Source organism: Anabrus simplex, chromosome 11 (assembly GCF_040414725.1).
Source record: "Anabrus simplex isolate iqAnaSimp1 chromosome 11, ASM4041472v1, whole genome shotgun sequence".
Lineage (NCBI taxonomy): Eukaryota > Metazoa > Arthropoda > Insecta > Orthoptera > Tettigoniidae > Anabrus > Anabrus simplex.
The window spans coordinates 55,141,565-55,165,907 of record NC_090275.1 but is presented as its reverse complement, the minus strand read 5'-3'; the positions used below and the strand labels follow the sequence as shown (position 1 = coordinate 55,165,907).

Sequence of the window (24,343 nt, the reverse complement as noted above, 5' to 3'; positions counted from 1 at the left end):
CGTTATGACTTTGTATTCTAACTTATTTTCTTAATTTTGGAATTTTCCTCTTAAAATAAGCTATTTTCTTCCTTTTGAAAAATCTTCGTGTCATAACTCACTGCAATGTTCGATTGCTCCTACTGTTGGTTTAACAATTTGAACTTGGTGCATTTATCTAAGTCACGGCCACTTGGATTCCGTTTGTATCTTTTACTTCATATTGACGGCCTCCTTGATTCCACTTGTCTGCATATTCTAATTCGTATTTTCTGCCGTTTGATTTATGACACTTTATGGTTATTCACGGCAAAAAAGTCTATTTTAACATTTCGTTTTGAAATAATCAGGGTAATGAAATTGTACAAGTACCTTTTTCCCCCCTGCATTTCGTATTTTAACGTATTTATTTTGTATTATGTACTGTTCTTACCATGAATATAATGAAATTTGCAAGTTCTTTCAAATCTTAAGAAAAGACTAGACAAACAATTGATAGGGAATCACCCACCTGGGTGTCAGCTCTAAATGCTTGATCATTGATGATTGTGTGTACAGATATTTTTTTATCTAAATCTATATACTTACTTAATGGAGTTGTCACTGTTGGGGAAAAGTCTTGTAACATCAAAACTTGATGTGAAGAGCACAGAACACCAATCAATATATGAGTTGGCTGGAGGTGAAACCTGAATCTGAAAGGTATATGATACATCGGAAAGCAGTTCATAGTATAAAGACCACATGGCAGCAGCAAACCTTGAATGTTGTTGCTGTCTTACCAGTACACGCTACACAGATGCAATAGGAACGGTGACCGTAATGTGCCGTGAATCGGATTACAGAATTGATTCAGTAAAATGAATCGAATATCCCATCAGTACATCAAAGTAAGCCAATGGGTTAATGTTGCAAAACATTTAAGCTACGTTGTTTTACTTTTCAGAAAAATCAACTATGCTTAGCACAGAAATAATAAACTAGTTGTGGAAATATTACTAGGGTGTTTTTATATGTTTTCATACTGTACATGAATAATTTTGGACAGACATATCTAACTGAAAAAGTTGATACCATAATTTAAGTGAAGAGTACCTTGAAGGCAGTTTTGTTGTTCATATTATTCTATTTTACAGACCCAGTATCGTGAATATGAGGCTAAGTGGGAGAGCTGGAGAGAGCAGCTTTTGCAACGCCGTGAACAGATGCGAAAAAAGAGAGAATCTGCCAACAAGGGAGCTGTAACTGTAAGTTTAGATTTTTAGTACCTTGAATAATAATAATAATAATAATAATAATCTACCAATTCCATGCTTTTTAATTTGAAGCCAATTAAGCTGCTTCCATATCAATTACAAGATTGGTTTTTAACAAATACTTGACTATGACATTAGCGGACAGCTTGCAGTTACATGCAGTTGTCTGTAAGTCAATGGTACTGCTATCTACACGGCATGGTGTAGTGTACTCTGTGATAGCATATTGCCACTTGTATGATTCTGGGCACACTGATATGTTGTTAATTTATCAGTGTGTGTCACTAATATAGTCTTGCATTCCAGTGATATTCCAAGAAAAAAACTGATGTGCTATACAAATTATCCTGAAGATAATTACATGGGAACTGATGAGGACTGCAAGTTTAAAAATGACCTCTCATCTGTTTTGATATCTTCATGCTACCTATGTCTGTTCTGAAGTCAATCTAATACTGAGCTGTTAGTGGGATGTAAACCCAAAGTATTTAAAATATTGAACTCTAAACTTAAAACACTCAGGTTTTACATGCCATCCCTCAAACCAGTGGTGTAATGAGTACCACAGTCGGATAAAAGTTGAAAGACATGAAGTTGGAATGCCGTTGGCTTAATTTTTTTTACTGTAAGAAAATTATTTCAGTGTATTATTGGCATAGGACTGAACTAAAATCCAACAAATTGAATACATAAGTATGAGAATTCTTCATGCATAAAGTTATGAAAGAGACCATATGAAATCCTTAACACTTTGCTAACCAGGTGTTTCTCACATTGCACATCCTGTGTGCCTGGCCATTTCCTGAGTACCGTAATGCCAAGGTTTTAAAATTATTATTATTGTTATTAACTTTATTGGCCACATAGGACCTCTTGAGTCTTCCATGTACACTTTTTCTTTGAAGGTTTTACTATTTGATTCTTCTTATCTGCCCAGTACTTCTTCATTCATTCTGATCGCAGTGTACTTAATTTGTCTGAAATCTCTACAGGCATTCTGTGCATCATATCGTAAGATGTGAAAGAAATAAGAGATTCTTTTCTTCTTCATTGTGCTGGTAACTGGGTCAATCTCTCGATAGACAGTTTCATTGGGGAGGATTCTCCAGACTCCTTCAACCTGGTACTCATTGTGCAAGTTCTATCATTCTTTCAGTTTTGAGGAGCTGATTAGTTCTTTAATTTTTAGTTTGGAACAAGGTTTCACAAGCATAAGTGGCTTCAGGCAAAGTTTTTGGTTATAAGTTGACCAGGTTAGAAATTGTGCTTTTTTCATTTTGTTGGTTCTATTTATCCATGTTTCTTTCTCACTTAAGTTGTGCATAATGATTTCACCAAGGTATTTAAATTGTAGGACTATGTTAATTTTTTGATCATTTATGATGACTTCTTTTATGTTAAGGGGTTTCGTTGTCATGATCTCAGTTTTCTCAAAGGATATTTGTAATCCTATTTTTAATGCAGTTTTCTGGAGACTGGTGATCTAAGCACGGACTTCTTCCATGTCAAGGGCTAAAAGAGCTGAATCATCTGCAAACCCTAGGCAGATTGTTGTTATGAGGGTTTTGCTCCAATTTTGATTTTAGGTTTTTTTTTTTGCCAAATTTTCATGATGTAATCTAGAGCCACATTGAAGAGCATCGGGGATAATCCGCCACCTTGTCTGAGACCTGTGTTTATTGTAAAAGCATTTATGTTTCTCCCCTGAACTTTACCTTTGAAATTGTGTTGGTTAAAGTTAGTTCAATAATTTTTGTTAATTTAGGATGAAGTTCATATGACCTGAGGAATTTAAAAAAAGTAGGTCTGTGTATACTATCATAAGCCGTTTTGAAATCTATGAATGAAATAAACAGCTGTTTATTTCTGTATTTGTAATATTCCATTATTAGTTTTAGGCTGAGAATTTGGTCTGGGCAACTTCTGTATGGGCGAAATCCTCCTTGATAATCTCCAAGTTGTGGTTCCAGAATGTTTTTTATCCTATTGTAAATTATGCGGGAGAAAATTTTGTAAGTGCAGTCCAAAAGGGTTATTCTTATTTTACTGTCTGGATTAGTTTTATCTCCGTTTTTGAATAATGGATGGATTACACCTGAGATCCAGTGTCTTGGGATTTTCTCTGTGATCCACATTTTGACTAGATGCTGATGTAAATTTATAATTGCTGGTTTCCCTGCATTTTTCCACATTTCTGCAAAGACTAGGTCTTCACCACAGGCCTTATAATTTTTTAGTTCCTTAATTGCAAATTCTACCTCATTGATAGTTGGAGGATTTATTAGATCTGGGGTGGTTAAAATGGGTGTGTCAGTATTTACTTCCAACGTTTCCAGTGGGTCATCACAATTTAAAAGTTTGTTGAATGTCTCTGCGAGAATCTCTGCACTTTCTTGATTACTATGTGCTAACCTTCCTGATTTTTCTCTCAGCATTAATATTGGGGGCTCATATTTTTAAGGTATTTGCGAAAGGTTTTATAATAATCTCGTGATGGTTTTTTGTTAAAACTCTCCTCTATACTTTGTAAGGTATTTTTAAGATGTTTGGTTTGTCTGGTGATTTTGTGGGTTGACTTTCTTTGTTTTATTAGTTCTGAATTTGATTTGTCTCATTTTTGGGCTTGAAGATTTATCCAATCTTAGAGTCTTCTCTCCATTGCCTGGTCACATTCTTCATCCCACCATTCATGTTTTTTCCTAGGATTTGTTGGAGCTAACTCTTCTGCTATTGATTTCAGTGTGGTGGTCAGTTCTTCTAATGTATTAGTGTTGACAGATCCTTCTGCTGTTTTCCTGTACTACTACCTATTATTTATTAAGGTGGTAGGGTCAAATTTGTTTTTTTTATTTGGAGGTCTTTTCTTAACCTTTGGAGTTAATTTTATTTTGATCTTAACACTATAGTGATCTGACCATGAGTCTTCCCCCCCTTAAGACTTTGACATTGTAGATTTCACGCTGGTAAAATTTATCCATGCAAACGTGATCCAGTAGCCATTCACCTTTTCTGAAATCAGGGTGTTTCCAAGATTCGTGAGGTTTCCTTTTAAAGTATTTTGATTTTGAGATAAGATTGTGGTTTCTGCATAATTCAACCAATCTTTGACCATTTTGATTTGTCCTCTTATGTGCTGCCACTTTCCAATGATATCTCGGTACTTTCTTTCTTGTCCCAGTCGTGCGTTGAAATCGCCAAGGAGAATTTTAATGTCTGATGGTGGTATGTTGATTAAAGTTTGATCCAGAAGATCCTTTAGAGTGTTTTTTTCTGATTGGTGGGAGCATGTACATTGATAATTGTGTTGATTTTTACTTGCAGATTTCAGAGTTAGTGTTTCAAGTCTGCGAGATTGACATTTAAATTCCACAACTGAATCTATGATTTTCAGACTTATTAGAAATCCATTACCAAACTGAGGACAGTTTTTCATCACTCATTTTCCAGGGATTCCTTTATACAGTCGGTACCCTTCTGATTCTATTGGGTCTTGATCACTATTCCTTATCTCTTGAAGGGCCATGATTAGAATTTTATGTTTGTCCATGATGTCAGTGACAATCTTTAATTTTCCAATTTGGCACAAAGAGTTAACATTGTGTGTCCATAAGAAAGAGATTTGTTTATGTTTAATTCTTTGAAGTTCTTGTGTAGATGCTGGCTGTTGAGTTTTCAGATGCTCCGATCCATCATAATCTTCCAAATGACAGCCCACTGCATCCGAATGCTGTCTTTTTTACAATATAGTATTGCAGTCAGTGGAATTCTTCTTCAAAAGACTTTTCATGGTTGACTGTCTAAGGTGTCTCCTTGAGATGAGGATAAATCCTAGAGTTACTATTCTAAATTTTATTTCGAAGTTGAAGATCAGAGATAAAGGATGATAAAGATTACAAATATATACACACAGTTCAAAATAATTAGGGGAACAGGTTTTTGAACATATGCCATGCTCCAGAAAACAATACCTCACACCCAGGTATGTTACCAACTAAACCTTTATTCCTTACCGTCGAAGTATACAAAAGAACATTGATGGATTCGTGTTCATTTTCAGACCACTAAACGGAAATATCCCAGTAGGGGCGAAAACTGTGATAAGTCCTCGAGGGTGAATTGTTTCACAGTTAAAGAGCTTCAGAATGGTGTATGTCCTCCACGAACATTTGTCACAGCTTGGCACCTACGTGGCATGCTCTGTATAAATCGACGGAGGTCACGTTGCAGTATCAGGTCCCATTCTTCAACGAGAGCCTGTTCGAGGTCTTGGTGAGTCTGTGGTGGAACATGACTCCCATGAACACTTCTGTCAATTCTATCCCACACATGCTCAATGGGATTAAGGTCTGGACTCACTGCTGGCCATTCCATCTCCCGAATGTCCGGTTCTCGCAAGACAGGTCTGGTGTGTGCGCTGCACAAGTCCTGACATTGTCGTGCACGAGTACAAATTCAGGGTCAACATCGTCTGCAGCAACCAACACATGCTGTAACAGTATCTGCTCAATGTACCCCGCAGCGGTAAGAATACCACTGTTCGGTGACGACAACTGGATCCATACGGCCATCAATACTGATGCCACCCCACACCATCACAGAACCTTGTCTGAATCGGTCGCCTTCCTGGACATTTGGCATGTACTGCTCACCACGGCGTCTCCATGCATGCTGACGTCCCATCACACTGTGTCAAGGGAAATCTGGGCTCGTCTGTGAACAACACAGGTCTCCATTGGCGAAGTTGCCAGTTGCCGTGGGTACAGGCAAATAGAAGGCGAGCTGCGCGATGTTGCTGCTTTAAATGGAGCACTCGACAGAACGTCTGGGTTGTAAGGACACTTCTCTTAACCTGTTCTTTACTGTCTGGTCAGATACCGTGACTCCAGTGACCCTCATGAGGTCTCGTTGCAGTTCTCTGGCAGATGCTAAACGCCGCCGCAACGAGCAGATGGTCAGGTATCGGTCATGGTGTGGGGTTGTCGTGCATCCACGACCTTGTCCAACCCTCCTTGTGAACTGGCCTGTCTCATTGTAGCGATTCCACAAGCGGTGAATATTTAATGGGAGACTTTAAGATCCACATCAACGCGGCGAAATGTCCATCCATTCCGGATGAAAGTGACTGCCCTTGCGACTTGAACCTCGTTAAAATGTCTCATGGGATGTGCTGGTTGATGTACAGCGTGCTCAAATGACCGCAGTAATCTGTGAACCTCACGACGAAACACGGGCGCACAGTTATTCACTTTGTTTTGAGGGGTCACCTGACAGTTCAATGCATGGCTACGCCTACAGATGGAGTATAATGATTTGACATACCCTTAGTCTCAAGGTATGCCGTATAACCATTGGAACCCCATTTACTAAATTAACGTTTACATACCAGACGTTACAAAACATATTTCCTTATTTATTTTGCACTGTGTATATCTGAAGCCATTTCTCTTGGAGAAACAAATTTTGCATAAATAAATTCCTAATAAAGAAAACATGTAACAGAATTATACCTGAAAAGGAACAACTCACTTAAAACCGAACGACATATTTAGTTCTTGAAAAATCATCATATTCTATCAAGAAAACACTCAAATATTTTGAAATGTGTAAACATTTATTTGGAACTTAATTAAATCCTCACTTTTCTTCACTCTGGCATAGAATAAAAGAGGGTGTAATGATTGACGATCGATTGCTTAGCCTTCGCGAATGATTGATTTTTATGTTCTTGCTCTTACAGTCTAGTCCGGCCCCATTCTTAACACCTTTATCACTCGGATTTTTGCGCCTCGAGGAACTTTATCCAGAACACAGCTGAAAGAGCATTGGAGAGAGTCCATCTCCTTGTCTCACTCCTGTCTTAATTTGAAAGCTGTCTGAAATTTCTCCCCTGAATTTCACTTTGGAGGTCATGTTTAACAGGGTCTGTTGAATGATTCCTCTCATTATTATCATTATTTTATTATTATATTATTACTTTATTATTATTATTATTATTATTATTATTATTATTATTATTATTATTATTATTATTATTATTATTATTATTATTGCATACCTGCCAACTTTCCCGATTTATTCAGGAGACTCCGATTACAAGTCACTAACCTCATTTTTGGTCCGTATTGACGACAGTGATTACATACAATTTACAAAGTATTCGTTTAATGTTAACCTAGTCAATACTTGCAGTACTGCATTGAGTCAGACTAACGCTAATAACAGAACAAGATACACACTCTACGGCATTTGATTTATCAACATTCTAACCATTGAGATTTACACAACAAATGGGAAGACTACTGATATAGTGATTTCCAACTAGTACATCGGAAAAATTTTCAATGTATATTCCATTTTAACGTATTCTCACCTGAATGTGTTTTAGCCAATTTAACTCAAGAAGAAACACCAAATGTTCATTCCTGATCTAATTTTCTACAATAGGAACATATACATATTATATTCTTCAAATCACCAAAAAGTTAAAAGAAGAGGATCCATTTCAATTCCAGACGAATGCTGATTAAAAAACTTCTCATCAATATAAATATATATTTTTTAGACAATATTGCATAGCTGCCAACTTTTAGAAATCAAAAATAGGAAGATTTTTAATTCTTGGATTTCATCACATATATTGCATCACGGTCTGAGTAAAAAAAAAAGACAATAGAAAGCATACATATTTACAGTTACAATGTGAATTGACCATTAAATTTAAAATCTTAAACTAAAAACACATTTAAATGGTTACAAGAAAATGTACCTAATCACTCTCATTTATGACACATACGAATAATAATACAGTCGAACCTCGATATCTCTAACCTCCATTATTAGAATTTTCATTATCTCGAACTAAGATTTTCCGGCCGTTTGTCCTATTCTTGACGTGTATTTATTTCTCTATTCTCGAAATTCGGTTACACGAATTTCTCGATTTCTCGTAGCAAACATTTCCGCCCTTGAAGCAAAAATTACTCTGTAACTCGAACTGTGTGCAACATTAATTGTACAATACGGCATTGGCGGTTTGTGAGGAACAGTTAACAAGTAAAGAAAGGGTTCCAGTGAAGCTGGAAACTAATATGACGGCAACCAAAAACGCGAACTTCTGGTGATCGGCAAATTGGCAAAGCCTCGCCGTGTCTGGGGTGTCAATTACCGGTCACGTACGAAAGCAAGCCCAGAAGTCGCCGATGACAAGCTCCATTTACGCAACTCAGCTGCGTGTATTGACAAGAAGTTTCAACATGAAGGGAGGAAAGGTTAACCGCAACAAACAGAAGAGACTAACGGATTTTTTTCCAAGCGTGTTAATGGAGCTATGTTTCTTGTTTCACTACTTTATGTACTGTGTCCTGTCTTCTAAAAAGTTACTATAATAAGTGTTATAATTGAAGTGATGCCGTAAAATTGAGTTGCTTTGTTTATTTTTAAGTACCGTTAAAAATAATGCATTCAGTAAAAGCCCGTAGATACATATGATTCAATTATGTGCTATACATGCTCAAAAACGGTAAGTTATTCTCTATATCTCGAAATTTTGATAACTCGAAATAAAATTTATTTCCCGAGGTGATTCGCATAATAGTTTCCTTTATTAGACTGTAAAATGAAAGGAAATTTAATTTTATAGGTATCTCTGAACACTTGGAGGTAACGTTTGTTATGTTATTTGGCGATAACGTGAAGAGAAAATACCAGAAACTGTCACCGACACAACTTCCTGAAATACATTCAACTCATTAAAATTATGAAGTAAGAATAAACAAAAATGCACTGAAATACGCTAAATTACCACAGACAAAACAGATCGGTATGTCTCGTACATTATTAACATACGACTTTGACACAGGAAAAAGCACGGAACCGCTAGAAAAAACACGCGGCATACAATTGCAATGAAATAACGCACAGAAACGATGTTAATAGTGCGCGAACCATACAATATGAAATTCATTCTTTCGTCCCGATTAACTGAGTCGATAGCGCTCGCTAGCCTCCCTTGCTTGTAGGACGATTGCCCATAGAGTTAGTAAATGATTCACTAGAGGTAGCATTGGCGCCACCGTCTACGAGAGAAACAGTGTAGCGAGCGGAGCATGTTGAAATCGCAGCTGTTTGGCAAAAAGCTCATTCCGCCGTACTCATCAATGTAAATCAGGGCCTTTCAAAACTGTGTGGATATACATAAGGTTTAAAATTCTTACATGTGAATATTCTCAGATACTACAGTATACTTGTGATGTTTCTCTCCAGTAAAAAAGATAGCCCAAAAAGCATGAATACATGATTAAATGGGTAATAAAAGAGGACGCTGTTCAGGTGCAGTTAAGTAACAAAAATCAATTTACTGTTCATATTAAGTCTTGTAGCAACATACGTGTAGGAGGGCTCGTATATTTCGCTATTTTTTGTGTAAATGACCAGAAATTTGGTATAATTCTGCCCAACGACCGAAAATTTCCTCACTCGTACGAAGTGGATGAGCGAGATTTTAGGCCTGAAAACGTTGGCGAGATTTTGAGGTAAAGTAGACAAAATATTATCATCGCCGCTTTAGACCCTAGGTTTCTGAGTCCAAGTTGGCAGGTTCGAGCCTGGCTCAGTCCAGTGCTCAAATAAGCCAGCCTCTTGTAAATAGATAGATTTAGCGGCACATGAAATAACTCCCGTGGGAAAAAATTCTGACACCTCAGCGTCTCCGAAAACCGTGCAAGTACTTAGTGGGACGTAAAGCCATTATTATTATTATTATTATTATTATTATTATTATTATTATTATTATTATTATTATTATTATTGGTGTTTTCTAAACGTGATTAAAAGTGAAAATATGACACTCGTGGTTTCGGCCTATTATGGAGTTTTTATTTAGCTTTTCCTGAAATGTATGATTTGCTTTAAGATTTTTAACTTGTAAAATGATTTCCGTTAATGGAAAGGGAGAGTGGTAAATTATATGAATGAAGAGAATTGAAAAAATACTTACAATATATTTTACAATTTGATTTACATTGCACCGACACCGATAGGCCTTACGGCGATAAATGAAATGAAATGTCGTATGGCTTTTAGTGCCAGGATATCCCAGGACGGGTTCGGCTCGCCAGGTGCAGGTCTTTCTATTTGACTCCCGTAGGCGACCTGCGCGTCGTGATGAGGTTGAAATGATCATGAAGGCAACACATACCAACGAGTCGGACCCTTACGGCGATGATGGGTTAGGAAAGGGAAGGAAGTGCCCGTGGGCTTAATTAAGGTACAGCCCCAGCATTTGCTTGGTGTGAAAATGGGAAACCATGGAAAACCATCTTAGAGGTTGCCGAGAGTGGGGTTTGAATCCACTATTTCCTGAAAGCAAGATTTCAGCTGTGTGGCCCTAACCGCACCGCCAACTCATTCAGTCAATAATACATTATGCTTGTATATAGTCATATGTGACATTTAAAGGAAGAATAATATTGACGAAAGTAAAGGACTCTGATGTTCACACGGTGTGGCACATCTAGTCTCTACATTGTAAAATGTTGTAAGGTATGAATGGGGACTGCTACATGTATTGTATGAAGGGAAAGCTACAAACTGTATATAGGCTACTGAAAATATATTCAATAGCTTTTAATAGGCCTACTATAAATTCACACAAAAAGTGAAAAACGAAGCACAATTCCAGGCTATCATGCACATCTTTCCTTATTTTCTTTTTTGTACCAATTTGCTTTACGTCGCACCGACACACATAGGTCTTACAATGACTATAGGACAGGAAAAGGCTAGGAGTGGGAACAAAACGACTGTGGCCTTAATTAAGGTACAGCTCCAGCATTTTCCTGGTGTGAGAATTGGAAACCATCTTCAGGGCTGCCGACAGTGTGGTTCAAACCCACTATGTCCTGAATGTAAACTGACAGCTACGTGACCTAAAGCCCGCAGCCACTCGCTCGGTATCATGCACATGACCATTCAGTGAAAGGAAAATGTCATCCCTTATATTTCGTAAAACATTAATTTCAGTCTTCAAGGTAAGATCCAAAGAATCTCATTCACGCCGACAGGGGAATCAGTCGCGAAGTCAGCCCAAGTAGGCCATTTCACATGACAATGAGTGTCATGCAAAGTATTTGAAAAGTGCACATTAATAGGAAATCGCCATGAATTTTCACAGGATATATTGCACCGTTGGGGAGCAAGCTGTTAATTTCAGGGAATTTCAGATTTACCTGACTGGTTATCTCGGAGATTGCTGATTAATCCACTGAGCTTGTATGTGTGTGTATTTTGCATTTGAGTCAGAAGATAGAAATTCATTCTGTGTTGAAGTGTAAGGAAAGTGAATATTTGTATTTTGTCAGCCTACTTACACACAAGGAACATAATTGTGAGAAGTTCACTAGCGCTGTACACATTTGTCTTGTGATAGCCTATACTCCAAAGTGCTTTACTTCTAAATTGATGTTTTGACCAATTTTGGCTCCGTCTGGTGGTTTTGCACTGAAAGATAGACATCCAGCCAATCCCAAGCTGCCTTCATATCGACTTGCATCGACAGGGCGTGATCTCAAAACCTAGTTGCCAACTCTAATATTTACCCTCACCACGTGGTTAACCTATCTCGCTTGTCATGAATGACATTCGGTATGATTCGCGATCTTTTGCATTTTTCTTCAGTAATTTGTGTTTTTAATATTATTCTTTGGTTCTCTAGTATACTGTAGTACTGTATAGTGTAGTTCACAGTTTAGCATAGCATAAGATAGTACAGTACAGGTTTAATAGTTCACTGTATAAAATAGCTGTAGTTTTATTTCCGTGCGTGTATTGGTTAGTGTACTTAGTTCATGCGTGTTCACCATGTCTCAGTGGAGTGTTCCCCTTGAAGGCTATAACCTCCTTCCTGTGCCAGCCATTAGCGATGGGTGATGTGTTACCTCCTCATTCTCTTTTATTCTTAATAGGCTAATGTGTTATCTTTTTAGTGTTGGTTGTTGTTAGTAAGTGTAGTTTTTTTGAATTACCCGATTCATTCGCTTTTCTGAGTCCGGTATTACATTTTACGAGCTGTTTGTAGGGGTCGTAGTGCATCGACTATTCTCGTGGCAATATCGTGCTTGCAACAGCAGTAGGGGGATGCTCATTTGTTTTGAAAAACATCGGTTTAGAAGTAAAGACGTGCAGAGTTTAGTTAAGTATAGGAAAACAGTCATGAAACTGCTTGCTAATGAAGACAAAATTAAAATCCTTCAGGGCATAGATGTGTGAATTGTGTACAGTTAGCATTAATGTTAAAATTTGCACCTTCGACTCCGAAGACTAAAGTGAGCAACCATGACAAAATTGAAAGTTTACGTACATACTTACTTACTTACTTACTTACTTAACTTACTTACTTATCCGGTTCTACAGCCCTGTGTGCCTTGGACTCTTCTACGATAGTCCGCCATCTACTTCGATCCTGAGCGGCTGGTCTCCATGGACGGATGTTCATTACCCTCAGGTCGACTTCAACTTCATTGCTCCATCTATTACGGGGCCTTCATTGTCGCAGTCTTTTATCTATTCGAGATTCAACTACTTTTCTTGGCATTCGATCTTCCTCCATTCTTTCCACATGGCCAAGCCATCGCAGTCTCTGTGCCTTAATAAATCTAACTACAGTAGAAGTCCGTTATAGCGAAAATTCACAACAGCGGAAAATTTACTCGCTATAATGGATTGTCGTTATATCCGATTTTTGTATAAAAGTCGGAAAATCCTTCATGCACTTTAAAATCGGTATGAAACGGCAATCCGTTTGTTCAAAACTTCAGATGATATACACACTACGGCTTACTTGTTTTTTATTTTTCGTAATCCGATACTACGTGAAAGTGTATGTTTAATTTCATTCTGAAAAAAATATAGTTCCGTATTTCTCCGAATCCAAGATGAACCCCACTTTTTCCTTCAAAAAATTTAAATTAGGCTCAAAAAGAAGTTTGTAAAATCATACAGGCCTACGCATTTTTAGACTATTTTTAGACGCCGAACATTGACTTGCGTTACGCCGTATTTCTTTTCTTTTTGCGGTTGCACAATTATTCTTTATTTCCGCGGGTTAAAGGACCATTAACTTAACATTGGCATTATAATATCGAAGAGAACTCGTTGAAACTTTTCCGGCAATACCTATTCCATGCGTCTCTACAATACAATGATCCATCGGGAAATTATTCTTGCTGTCTATAAAACTGTTACTTTTACGCAGCGTCAGATATAACCGACTACTGCTACACGCATGTCTTGCTTGTCGGGTGCGGCCACATTCAACGGCTAGCGATGTGTAGGCCTAATCGCGAACGTTGAAAGTCAACGAACGAGTTTATTGCGCCATGGTATGGACAACCGCCCTTGAGTTTTTCGTGCACATACCTCACAATTTCATCATCAACTTTCATTAAAGCGTCCTTGTTGCGGACCACTGAATGCATTTTTGTACAGTACGCATTTTTTTAGCTCTTTGTCTTCACGCTAACTCCAAATATTGACTTTAGTTAGGCCTATGCCGTATTTTCTTGCGGCTGCACAATTTTTCTACATTTCCGAGTGTTTAATATACATTAACTTAAAATTGGCATCATAATATCGACTAGAACCCGCTGAAAATTTGCCGACAATACCTTTTCCACGTATCTTTACAATACGACTATCCATCACAAAACTATTCCTGCTCTGTATAAACCTTAATTTTACTAAGCGTCAAGTACAATAGACGCGTTATGACTCTGCCACTGAGTTGACAGGGTTTTTCTAAGAATTCGAAGAGTCGCATGTTCTGATGCCATTCTGTAGATTTGAGAAACACACAGGCACTGTACAACCGGTAGCGATGTGTAGTAAAGAGGCGGTCGTTTATTGTCAATGAGTTCTGTGCGCATGTGAAAAGATGCAACAACTCTCGAGTTTTCGCATGAGATTCTGAGGGGAAAAAAGTCTTGGATTCGGAGAAATACGGTATCACTCCAGAGATTTCTGTGGCAAACACCTCAGCTTTCTTCTTCAAACAGCGTCACCTAACCTAACCGTATATGTAGCCTATCATGAAAACATATTTGAAACGCATGTAGAGAAATAACCTCCTCGCGAAAAATTTACATGTAAATAGCCATAACTAGACGCGAGAAGGTATGAAATATCCTCTGAAATCAGTGATGTACTCTGCCATATCTTGAGGTGTATGACATTCTCACGTAATTTCCGTATATAACACTAAAATTAAGATATCGTTTATTCAGTCTTTATTTTTACGAGTTAAGAACTGCTATCGGCCACGTTATTTACGCATTTATTACGAAAATGTGTTATACCGTACTCTTTCATTTCGAATTTCCTTTAGAGAACAGCAGTCGATGGGTATTACTAATCAACTCCATTGCCTTTGAATGTCAACGAGAGAGCTCGCAAATGCACAAAGTGAGAAAACTGTACCATACCGAAAATGATCGGTCGCATTTTGTTGCAAACGTTTCAGTTTTCTTATTCAAACATCGTCACGTATCCTCACTTTACCGTACTATATGTATGATGAAAACACACTTCAAGCGCCGGTAGAGAAATTATACCTTTCTCGTTAGCCTGTACATTTTCATAATAGCCTTTCCATAATTTAACCAGACGCAACAAAATACAAACTAACCTATGAAATCAATTAAGCACTCTGCCATATCTCGAGGTGTATCCCATTTTTACTTAATTGCAGTATTTAGCCTCAAAATTAAACGGTCGTTTAGTCAGCCTTCATTTTTAACGAGTTAACGACCGTTATCGGACACGTTATTTACTCATGTATTACGAAAATATGTTCTCTTTCATTTCGAATTTTCTTTAAGGAACTGCTGTCGACGGATATTACTAATCGACTCCGACATCGCCAAGAAGTATAAATAACCACCTAATCGATACAGACTAGACGAACAAGAGATATAATCAAACACGACATCGCAGAAGCAGAGCCCAATCTCCCTCCTCCCTCACATGTTATTTTAGATGACGATAAAACTCTACTTCCCTTCTCTCCAGAGCTTTCCATGTACTGTCAAACTGTATCACATCGTTACTTCACCAGGTCGTGCTCAAAGACAGACCCTCTAGACAGCGCAGAATAAACATCTTTTCCAAACAAGAACAAGAGGCAAGATGACCTATTCTGATGACCTCCATTTTTGTCAAAGGAGTCTCCAAAGAACTTTTATTTGTGCTTATTGTCAATGTTTTTCTTTTCAGTTCTTTATTTATACAGCTGAAGAGGACCACTAAGTGGTCGAAACATGTCCTGTAAGTTTTAATTTTATTCAATATTGCCTGAGGCATTAATAAAGTATCAATTAGGTGGTTATTTATACTTACTTCTTGATTAAACATCGATACGGTCATGAAATGGACAACTTGTCATCTGACATCGCCTTCGAATGTCGACGAGAGAAATCGCTAGTGCACATAGCGAGGAAATGATGACGAAGGTAATCGATCGCATGCAATATCATCGCTGGGTTGAATAAATATCGGTAACGGAAAAAATCGCACGCGCTTTATCGCTCGTAATAACGGATGCGCCAGTGATGGGGTTCTCGCTGTAACCGAAGGACGATACACAGTTTAATATAGAAATTTTGAAGGGACAGAAAAAAGTCGTCACTATAATGGAGTTCTCGTTATATGCCGTACTCGCTATAGCAGACTTCTACTGTATATCCTCCTGGTCTAATATGCTCTGTATTTCAGCATTCGTCCTTATCCTGCAACTATTCTGGTCTTAAATTGGGCCATATATTCATCTAATCTTTCTTTCAAATATTCTTAATTTACTTGCATCATCAACTAAGAGGTTCCAGGCTTCTGAGCCATATGTCACTATAGGACTAATAAGGGCCTTACACATTTTGAATTTTGTAGGTTTAGACAATAGACGAGATTTAAATAATGTAAGATTTGCATAATAGGCTGGGTTTCCAGCTATTATTCAATGATGTATCTCCTTGCTTATTCTATTATTGTTTGTCGACCTGGTTCCCAAATACTCAAAACTTTGTACATTCTCAAAACTATGCCCATTTATTGTCATATTATCTTGACTTGCATATACTTGGATTTATTGTCATTTTCTCCAATCCCATGTTTTCTTGCTTCCTCCATTTCAAGAAACATTTCCTTCAAATATCTATCATTCCTGGTCATTGCATCTGCATACACACACATTTGTTTAGATTTATATACAATATTTCCGGTATCCATAATTTTTTCAAGGACTTGGTTAATTGCCAGATTAAACAAAGTAGCTGAGAGTGCATCACCTTGTCTGATTCCTGTATTAAAAGCAAACTCGTTTCCAATTCTTCCATCCACCATCACCTTTGCCCTTACTTCTCCCAGAGTGATTCTGAACATCCTGATCAGTTCCTGTGGTATTCCTATTGTCTCCATATATTCATAATCCTAGTATATACTGTCAAATGCTTCTCTAAAATCTACAAACAACATATGCTCATAGCATTTTTCCATCGTTTGACGTACCACGAATATTTGATCTACTGTGCTATTTCGCCTGAAGCCACATTGTGCTTCATCCAATCTCTCTTCAGCATATGGAGTCAAATATTTTTATAGGATATTTGAAAATACTTTATAGATGATATTCAGTAACGTAATTCCCCTATAATTAGTGCATTCATATTTATTTCCCTTCTTATATATTGGGAAAATTATTCCTATATTCCACTCATCAGGTATCCGTTCTTCCTCCCAAATCTTAATAATCGGTTCATGTATCTCTTGTAGCATTTCTTTGCTACAATTTTTAATCAGTTCACATGTTACTCAGTCTTCTCCTGCTGCTTTATGGTTATTTAATTTTGCAATAGCATTTTCTACATCGTTCAATGTGGGGGGCATTTATCCATTCTGGCCCACTCTGCTCCATATTCCTTTCACTTTCTTCCACCTCTTCTCTTTCCTTGTTAAGGAGCTCTCGGAAGTGTTCGGTCCATCTTCCGCTTATTTCCTCTTCATTCTGTAGTAGCTTACCTTCTTTATTCTTACAGCCATTCATTCTTATACCCCTTCCTGAAATAATTAATTTCATTATAGAATTCCTTTGTCCTCTTCTGTAACCTTTGTGTCTCTATACTATCTAGGTTCTTAAGCATCTCTCTTTTCTTCTTACAGATGTTATTAGCTTCCAATCGCTTCATCACACTCCATATCAAACCAAATATTTCTTTTCTTTTTAGCTATACCCAGTGTTTCTTGTGCTGCATTTTGTATGCACCTTTGAACTTTTGCCCACCTTTCCTCTATTCCAGATACTTGTCCAGTCGTCTGTATTGATCATTTTTGACTGAAATTCTTGTTTTCCTTCTGGTTGTTGTAATTTTTCCAAATACCATTACCTTCTTTCCATAGGTTGTCTCTGTCCTGTTGCCAATTTTTGTCTCGCTATTGCTTTTACTAAACAATGATCAGAAACACAGTTTGACCCTCTGCATGCCCTTACGTCAATAATGGATGCTGCATGCCTCGCAGTTGCTAGTACATGATCTATTTGATTTACCAGTGTGCTTCTTCACATCTTCCACGTTCCTTTATGTATTTTCTTATGATCAAAGGAGGTGCATTTAGTTATAAGACCACTCGTAGTTGCAAACTGTCCCAAATGAAAACCATTCTCATTTGATTCTTCGTGTAGTGTATATTTCCCTGCTTTTGGTCTCATACACTCTTCCTTTCCCACTTTAGCATTAAAATCTCCTAAAATAATAATTATGTCATATCTTGGTCCCTCTTCATCGTTTTTGTACTAACTCATCACCATAAAGTGGGGTAACTTAGGCCACTGACGAATAGTAACACTTAGATTTTCTCCTGCCGCCTACACTGAAAAGGATGAACCACTTGCAATAAGTAAAATGCACAGACAATAGAATGCTCTATCAACACTCAGTAGTCCAAAGAACATTGGCGAGCTCATTGTTGAGTGAAATGATTTTTTTTGTCTTGTCTGGTAACAGCAGAAAACAAACTGTTCTTTAGCTCCAGCATTCAATTCTCCATTCCAATGGTTTACGGGTTCAAAATGTAAGTATGTCTGGTAACAGATCAACGCAATTTGATGCATTTTGTTCAAATAGGCTTTTCAGGGAATAGTTTTGTGATAAAAGTTGTCCTCTTCCAGAGTAACTTCGGCCATGCCAAGAACATACAGGAAACCATTACGCTATTTACTTCAAGAATGCTTTAGAGGAGATTGATAACGGCACAGTAACATTAAACGGGGAAGATTATCCCAAAAGGGACGGGAAAGATGGTTCCCATTTTCAATGATAAATAGACGGATATCAGTTGACATGGATGATATGCATTTAAGAACTTGATTGATCAATATTTTCTAATTTAGAAGACAGTGCATTATGAGGACAGTCTACAAGATTGCTTCTTTTCCGACCTCCTTTCTCTCCATACAATTGGGCTTTATCATTTTCATACCTTTTATTTATTATCTTTTGTACCATTACAAATATTTATGCAATGCAGCATGTAATTTGTAATATCATACAATGCTTGTATGCTTAGGCTAAATAAAATAGTTTCTTCTTTGGGGGAAAATATGATTTGACCACTATACATCTGTTTCACTACAAATAGTTTTGTTTGTGATTGTTGATACTGGGCGTTCTGCAGGTTTTTAAAAACATTTTTCGGTAGCCGAAGTAACACTACATCGAAGAAAACTTCATTTCTTGTGTTATTTTTATGGCGGCCGAAGTTACCCCAAAGCAGTTTGTGCATGTGCTGATATAACAGTTATGTTCTTAAATTTCCCCTTAATCCAAAGCTTACATATTCAATCTGAGAGGGGTTCAAATCCTATTACACTCTTCTTCAGCTTCCCATGTATTATAAATCTCGTACAGACCTGTCCTGATCTCTCTTCCGGCCCACTGTAATAGAGGTTATAATCTTTCTTTTCAGTATATCTTTGCCCTTTCCATCTTATTTCCTGAATCGCTACTAAGTCGTATCCAAATCTTTTTGTTTCATTTACTATTTCTTGCATTTTTCTTCCGGTTTCAACATTGTTCCTACATTCCACATTGCCATGTTTATATCCGCTTTCCTTACTCGTGTCCTTTTTTCTATGTTTTGTCGTCTTTGATTTCCGTCCGGTTTTCTCGTAGAAATCTTCTGACCAGTCCTTTTTTTACAAGGTGAGGCCGTTAATCCCACACTCAACCCTATCCACTGGCTGGGGACATTGATTTAGGAGCATCCTACTCATAGACAGGTTGTCTTCACCACGACTAAGGAGTCCCGTCTTATTTCCTCAACTTATTAACCCCAGTGAGGATGGGTTGCCTCATCCGCCCTTTCCACCATTCCGAAGGTCTCCTTCTCTGCTGGATCCCTGGGCATGGGTTTCACTTTATACCCCGTGGGAATGGGTCCTCAATTGAACTTAGCCATCCTTTTACACCGGCCTACTGGTATAGAGGATGTCCACTCCCACAATGTGGATGCGCCAGGCAGGAGTTACTCAAGTGGAGAATAGGGAAGGTGGCCCTATCTCCCTTGAGTCGGGTTAATGGTTGTGTATGGTACCACAACCAAAGGCCAGAATTGAAGGTGCTTATAAGAAAAACAGAAACGGAAAGGCAAAATGAGTGCATTAAGAGAAGTTTTCAGAGTTGGAAAAAATGCTTTTGAATTGGTTCAGCCCAGCAAATGCAGTGAACATCCCAGTAGATCGAAATGTAGTTTGCGAGAAAGTAACTTGCATTGCCAACCAAATGGGGCTGACAAACTTAGCTGTTTCCAATGGATGAATTGAGAGTTTTAAAAACACTCGGCCTAGTATTGAAGACATGACTGTCAAATACGGACTACTGTTTCACTACAGTTAATGTTGAAACCCTAAGAGTCCTATGCAGTCTTCAATGGTGTCTGAGTGGGAGTTTTTCAGCCTGCTTCCCGATAGGACTCTCACATTCAGAGATTTGCCATGGTGCGAAACTAGAGATTAACTGTCCAGCTCTGCTGCAACTACATCAGCTCAGAAAAGATCCCGCCACTTGTCATTGGCAAAGGAATAAAGCTTTGATGTGTCGAAAATGCTTGGAGTTCGCTGTGCCAATATAACGCCAATGAGAATGTTTGGATTACGTCCTCATGTGAAGAATTTCCCAAAGTGGGGACCAAGAATCATAAAATATTACTGTTAATCGACCGGTGTGTTGTGCTAAGCTTGACTCGCGTTTCAAAAATTGGTAAGATCATAATATGTAGATGGAAATCAAGAGCACTAATTGGTTCAAGACCGGGCAGGTTGGCCGTGCGGTTAGGAGCACGCAGCTGAGATCGCATCCGGGAGGTAGTGGGTTCGAACCCCACTGTCGGCAGCCCTGAAGGTGGTGTTCGATGATTTCCCATTTTCACACCAGGCAAATGTTGGGGCTGTACCTTAATTAAGGCCATGGCCGCTTCATTCCCATTCCTAGGCCTTTCCTGTCCCATCTGGGCGACAGCCCTTATCGCAGATCAGTGGTAAATTGTGAGGCCATGCCTGGAAATTGTGTGGACAAACATCAAACATTGAGGAATATTGGTCAACAAAATCCTTCTTTCGTTGCAAATGCTATGGTGTGTCTGCTAGTCGTCCATTCACATGTGATGAACAGAGAGGTGTAGTCTGTTTTTTATGGGCATAAGGACAAAGAGTGAAATTCATGCAGAAATGCTGTGTATACAAGGTTTACTCTATGGATTGTAGCAATACATATCCAGGTGGTGCAGATTCTTCCAAGAGGGTCAAATGAACCTTGCCAACACACCATGTTCAGGGTAATCGGAAACAGCTGCATCACTGCCAAATGTCTGAGGTATTGAGCATGCAGTTCTGAATGACTGCTGGATTTATCTGCAGTGTACGACATTGTGCATGATATACTGACGAAACTATCTTTACACTGCTCTGTGTTCAGCCCTACTTTGCTGTATGGGACCGAAATCTGGGTAGGCTGATGATGTCTTATAAGTTAGAAGTAACACATTAAAACAACGAGAAGTATTGTTAGTTACAAGATATTAGAATCATTCCGTATTGACGGTTTTCACTTTACAATGGCGAAAAATGAAAGTATCCTCCTAATCAATACATCATATATTCCGTCATTAGACGGAGTAAACAAGTTCAGACATGTTTCGGCTCGTTTGAGCCATCTTCAGTGAAAAAATTAGGGGGGTTGGAATAATTTACATAATATGAGTTGAAAAAATGCTAAAAAACATAATGAAAGCGCAAATGAAAAAACAAACAAAAGAGAGCCTAGACGGAAACAAAATAGCACAAATATACAATATTTACATCAATATGCAGAGCAAAAAACAACTTATTGCAACAAAATTCAGTGAAACAGGAGTTAATTTGAAATAATAATTGATACTAAAAAACTGCGTTAACCTAAGAAACAAGGGAATGAGAAAACAAATGATGCAGATGGAAATGAATAATGGTAGCACATGGTGAGGTTGTGGACCTCATAGTTTACAAATTATTAGTTTATAAAAACGACAAAATAGTTTGAAATCGCTGTCAAAATCCTAGTGGAAACCCATCACATCAAAATGGTCAGGAGGAGAGCGGGAGCAAACATTTTGAGAGAAACCAAGCCTGAATTAACCTGCAGGCAAAAAGCCTGTGATAAGGAGAAAAAACACCTTAAATTTAAGGCTTCAGAAATAGCAGCATTCGTAATATCTTCTCAATCTAGCGGTCCCTTTCTTCATTATTGTTTCATAATGTTGGCTGGTGTTTTGCCTTATTGTAGAGGGGTCGGAAGGGCCGCGTATAAAAAATATGAGAAGCTGTGTTAGGTAGAAGACAGATGCATAGTAAATTGTAGTAATCTAGTGGAAACCGTCAATGAAGTTCTAATCTGTAATGGAAAAAATGAGGTTGTATGAGAAACATGGGTTGATAAGTAAAAAGTGTGGAATGGTTGTGAAGAAAGCTTAAACTTACGGTGTGCAGTAGGTGGTTGTCCTCTCTAGTGGCCTGGCTTTCTCAAAGTAACGGTCTCGTTCGCGTGATCGAGTCTATTGTTGGCTCGGCTGTGTCTGTTAGGATGGAAGGAGCGGAGGGGGAAGGGGAGGTACAGGGCTGGTTTGAGGAAGGGAGGGGTGTTGAGTTGGAGAGATGGAGGTGGGTTTGTTTGGCAAATATAAAGAATGAATGTTTCAAGAGGATGTTAGTTTACTCGCTGACTTCTAAAGCTCGAATGGTGTGGCCTTCTTAAAGTGACGGTCTCCTCATCACAGGCTTTTCGCCTGCAGGTTAATTCAGGCTTGGTTTCTCTCAAAATGTTTGCTCCCGCTCTCCTCCTGACCATTTTGATGTGATGGGTTTCCACTAGGATTTTGACAGCGATTTCAAACTATTTTGTCGTTTTTATAAACTAATAATTTGTAAACTATGAGGTCCACAACCTCACCATGTGCTACCATTATTCATTTCCATCTGCATCATTTGTTTTCTCATTCCCTTGTTTCTTAGGTTAACGCAGTTTTTTAGTATCAATTATTATTTCAAATTAACTCCTGTTTCACTGAATTTTGTTGAAATAAGTTGTTTTTTGCTCTGCATATTGATGTAAATATTGTATATTTGTGCTATTTTGTTTCCGTCTAGGCTCTCTTTTGTTTGTTTTTTCATTTGCGCTTTCATTATGTTTTTTAGCATTTTTTCAACTCATATTATGTAAATTATTCCAACCCCCCTAATTTTTTCACTGAAGATGGCTCAAACGAGCCGAAACATGTCTGAACTTGTTTACTCCGTCTAATGATGGAATATATGATGTATTGATTAGGAGGATACTTTCATTTTTCGCCATTGTAAAGTATTGTTAGTACAAGCAGGTAGGAACGTCAGGAGGGTACTTGGAATGAGGAGTTGACGGCCAAGTTAGTTATGAGCTCGATTGAAGCTGTACACATAAATCGACTTTGGTGGTGGGGTTACGAAGGCAATGCCGAAAGTTTTTAACAGCCCGTAAACCGTAATTGTGAAGACAATGATTTTCATTTGAAAGAGTGATATTTCTATACCTTGGAACATACGCATGCAACCACTCCCAGCAGTGGTTCCTTCACAGTGTGGGATGAAAGCACAAGTAGTGCTGTGTCACACCAAGACCGACTCTAATCCTCAGACCTTAATGCTACTCTCAATCGTTCAAAGATGCCGAATTGAGTAGCCGGAATTGTTGGAAATGTGGGTTTGGTTTGTTATCGTACGTATTCCGTGTGATTTTATGAAATACGTATTCCGTGTGATTTTATGAAAGTTGACGATAAATGTTAGTTTCTTTGTAGAATATAAGTGTGCGAGTGTATTTATATGAGTCAGTGGACACACGATCTGTAATAATATGCAGTAATGTGAGAATATGCTTGTTTTGATCGTGTTTTAGTCTAACTATGGCAATGCCTCTGATATGACTATTGTTAAGTTTCCTACGGAATAGAACATTAAGATGGAAATGGATTCGGAATATACATCGTGTTTATTTTGAAGTCTATGACAAAACTGTAGCGTGCATACATCATTTTGAGAATAAGTATGAGGTTAGGGAAGCCATTTCTCTACTTCCAACCTATTCGTGTTCCTCGAAAAATATTAATTTAGGTAGAATATAATTAATATTGTGTTATTCCGTCAGTGTCTATGTGCTTCAAAGTGTCCAGTGATTTAGATGCAAGTTTATTTTAGAATAATCTGTGTTTTGCCTGCAGAAATGTTTGGATGGATCCTGGAGTATATTAGAACTTATAAGTGTGACAGTTGGAGCAATCTGTATACCGTTACACGAAGAAATAGTGACTTAGGGGGTTTAGCTGGGCCTGTAATGTAGGATTCTACACTACCAACACCTTCCGATTCATGCTGTGGTTATGTTACCAAGCAGACTGCCGAACTGAAGCTCGTGCATGTGGTTAAATATCAATGTTTAGTCAATAGAGTTTTTGCACTCGTGTACTTTAATGGGTAAAAACCTATCATATCTTTAGTGTCTGAA

General features: G+C 38.0%; 1 protein-coding gene across 8 annotated transcripts in view; it reads left to right on the top strand.

Moving 5' to 3' along the window:
• Positions 1-24,343, top strand: part of ZAP3 — a 491,484-nt gene that overhangs the window by 123,250 nt on the left and 343,891 nt on the right. For all 8 annotated transcript variants that reach the window (XM_067155237.2, XM_067155235.2, XM_067155234.2 and 5 more), the window contains one exon: positions 1,116-1,226. In XM_067155237.2, the coding sequence (XP_067011338.2) occupies positions 1,116-1,226 (111 nt within the window). The remainder of the gene's footprint in view (positions 1-1,115; positions 1,227-24,343) is intronic.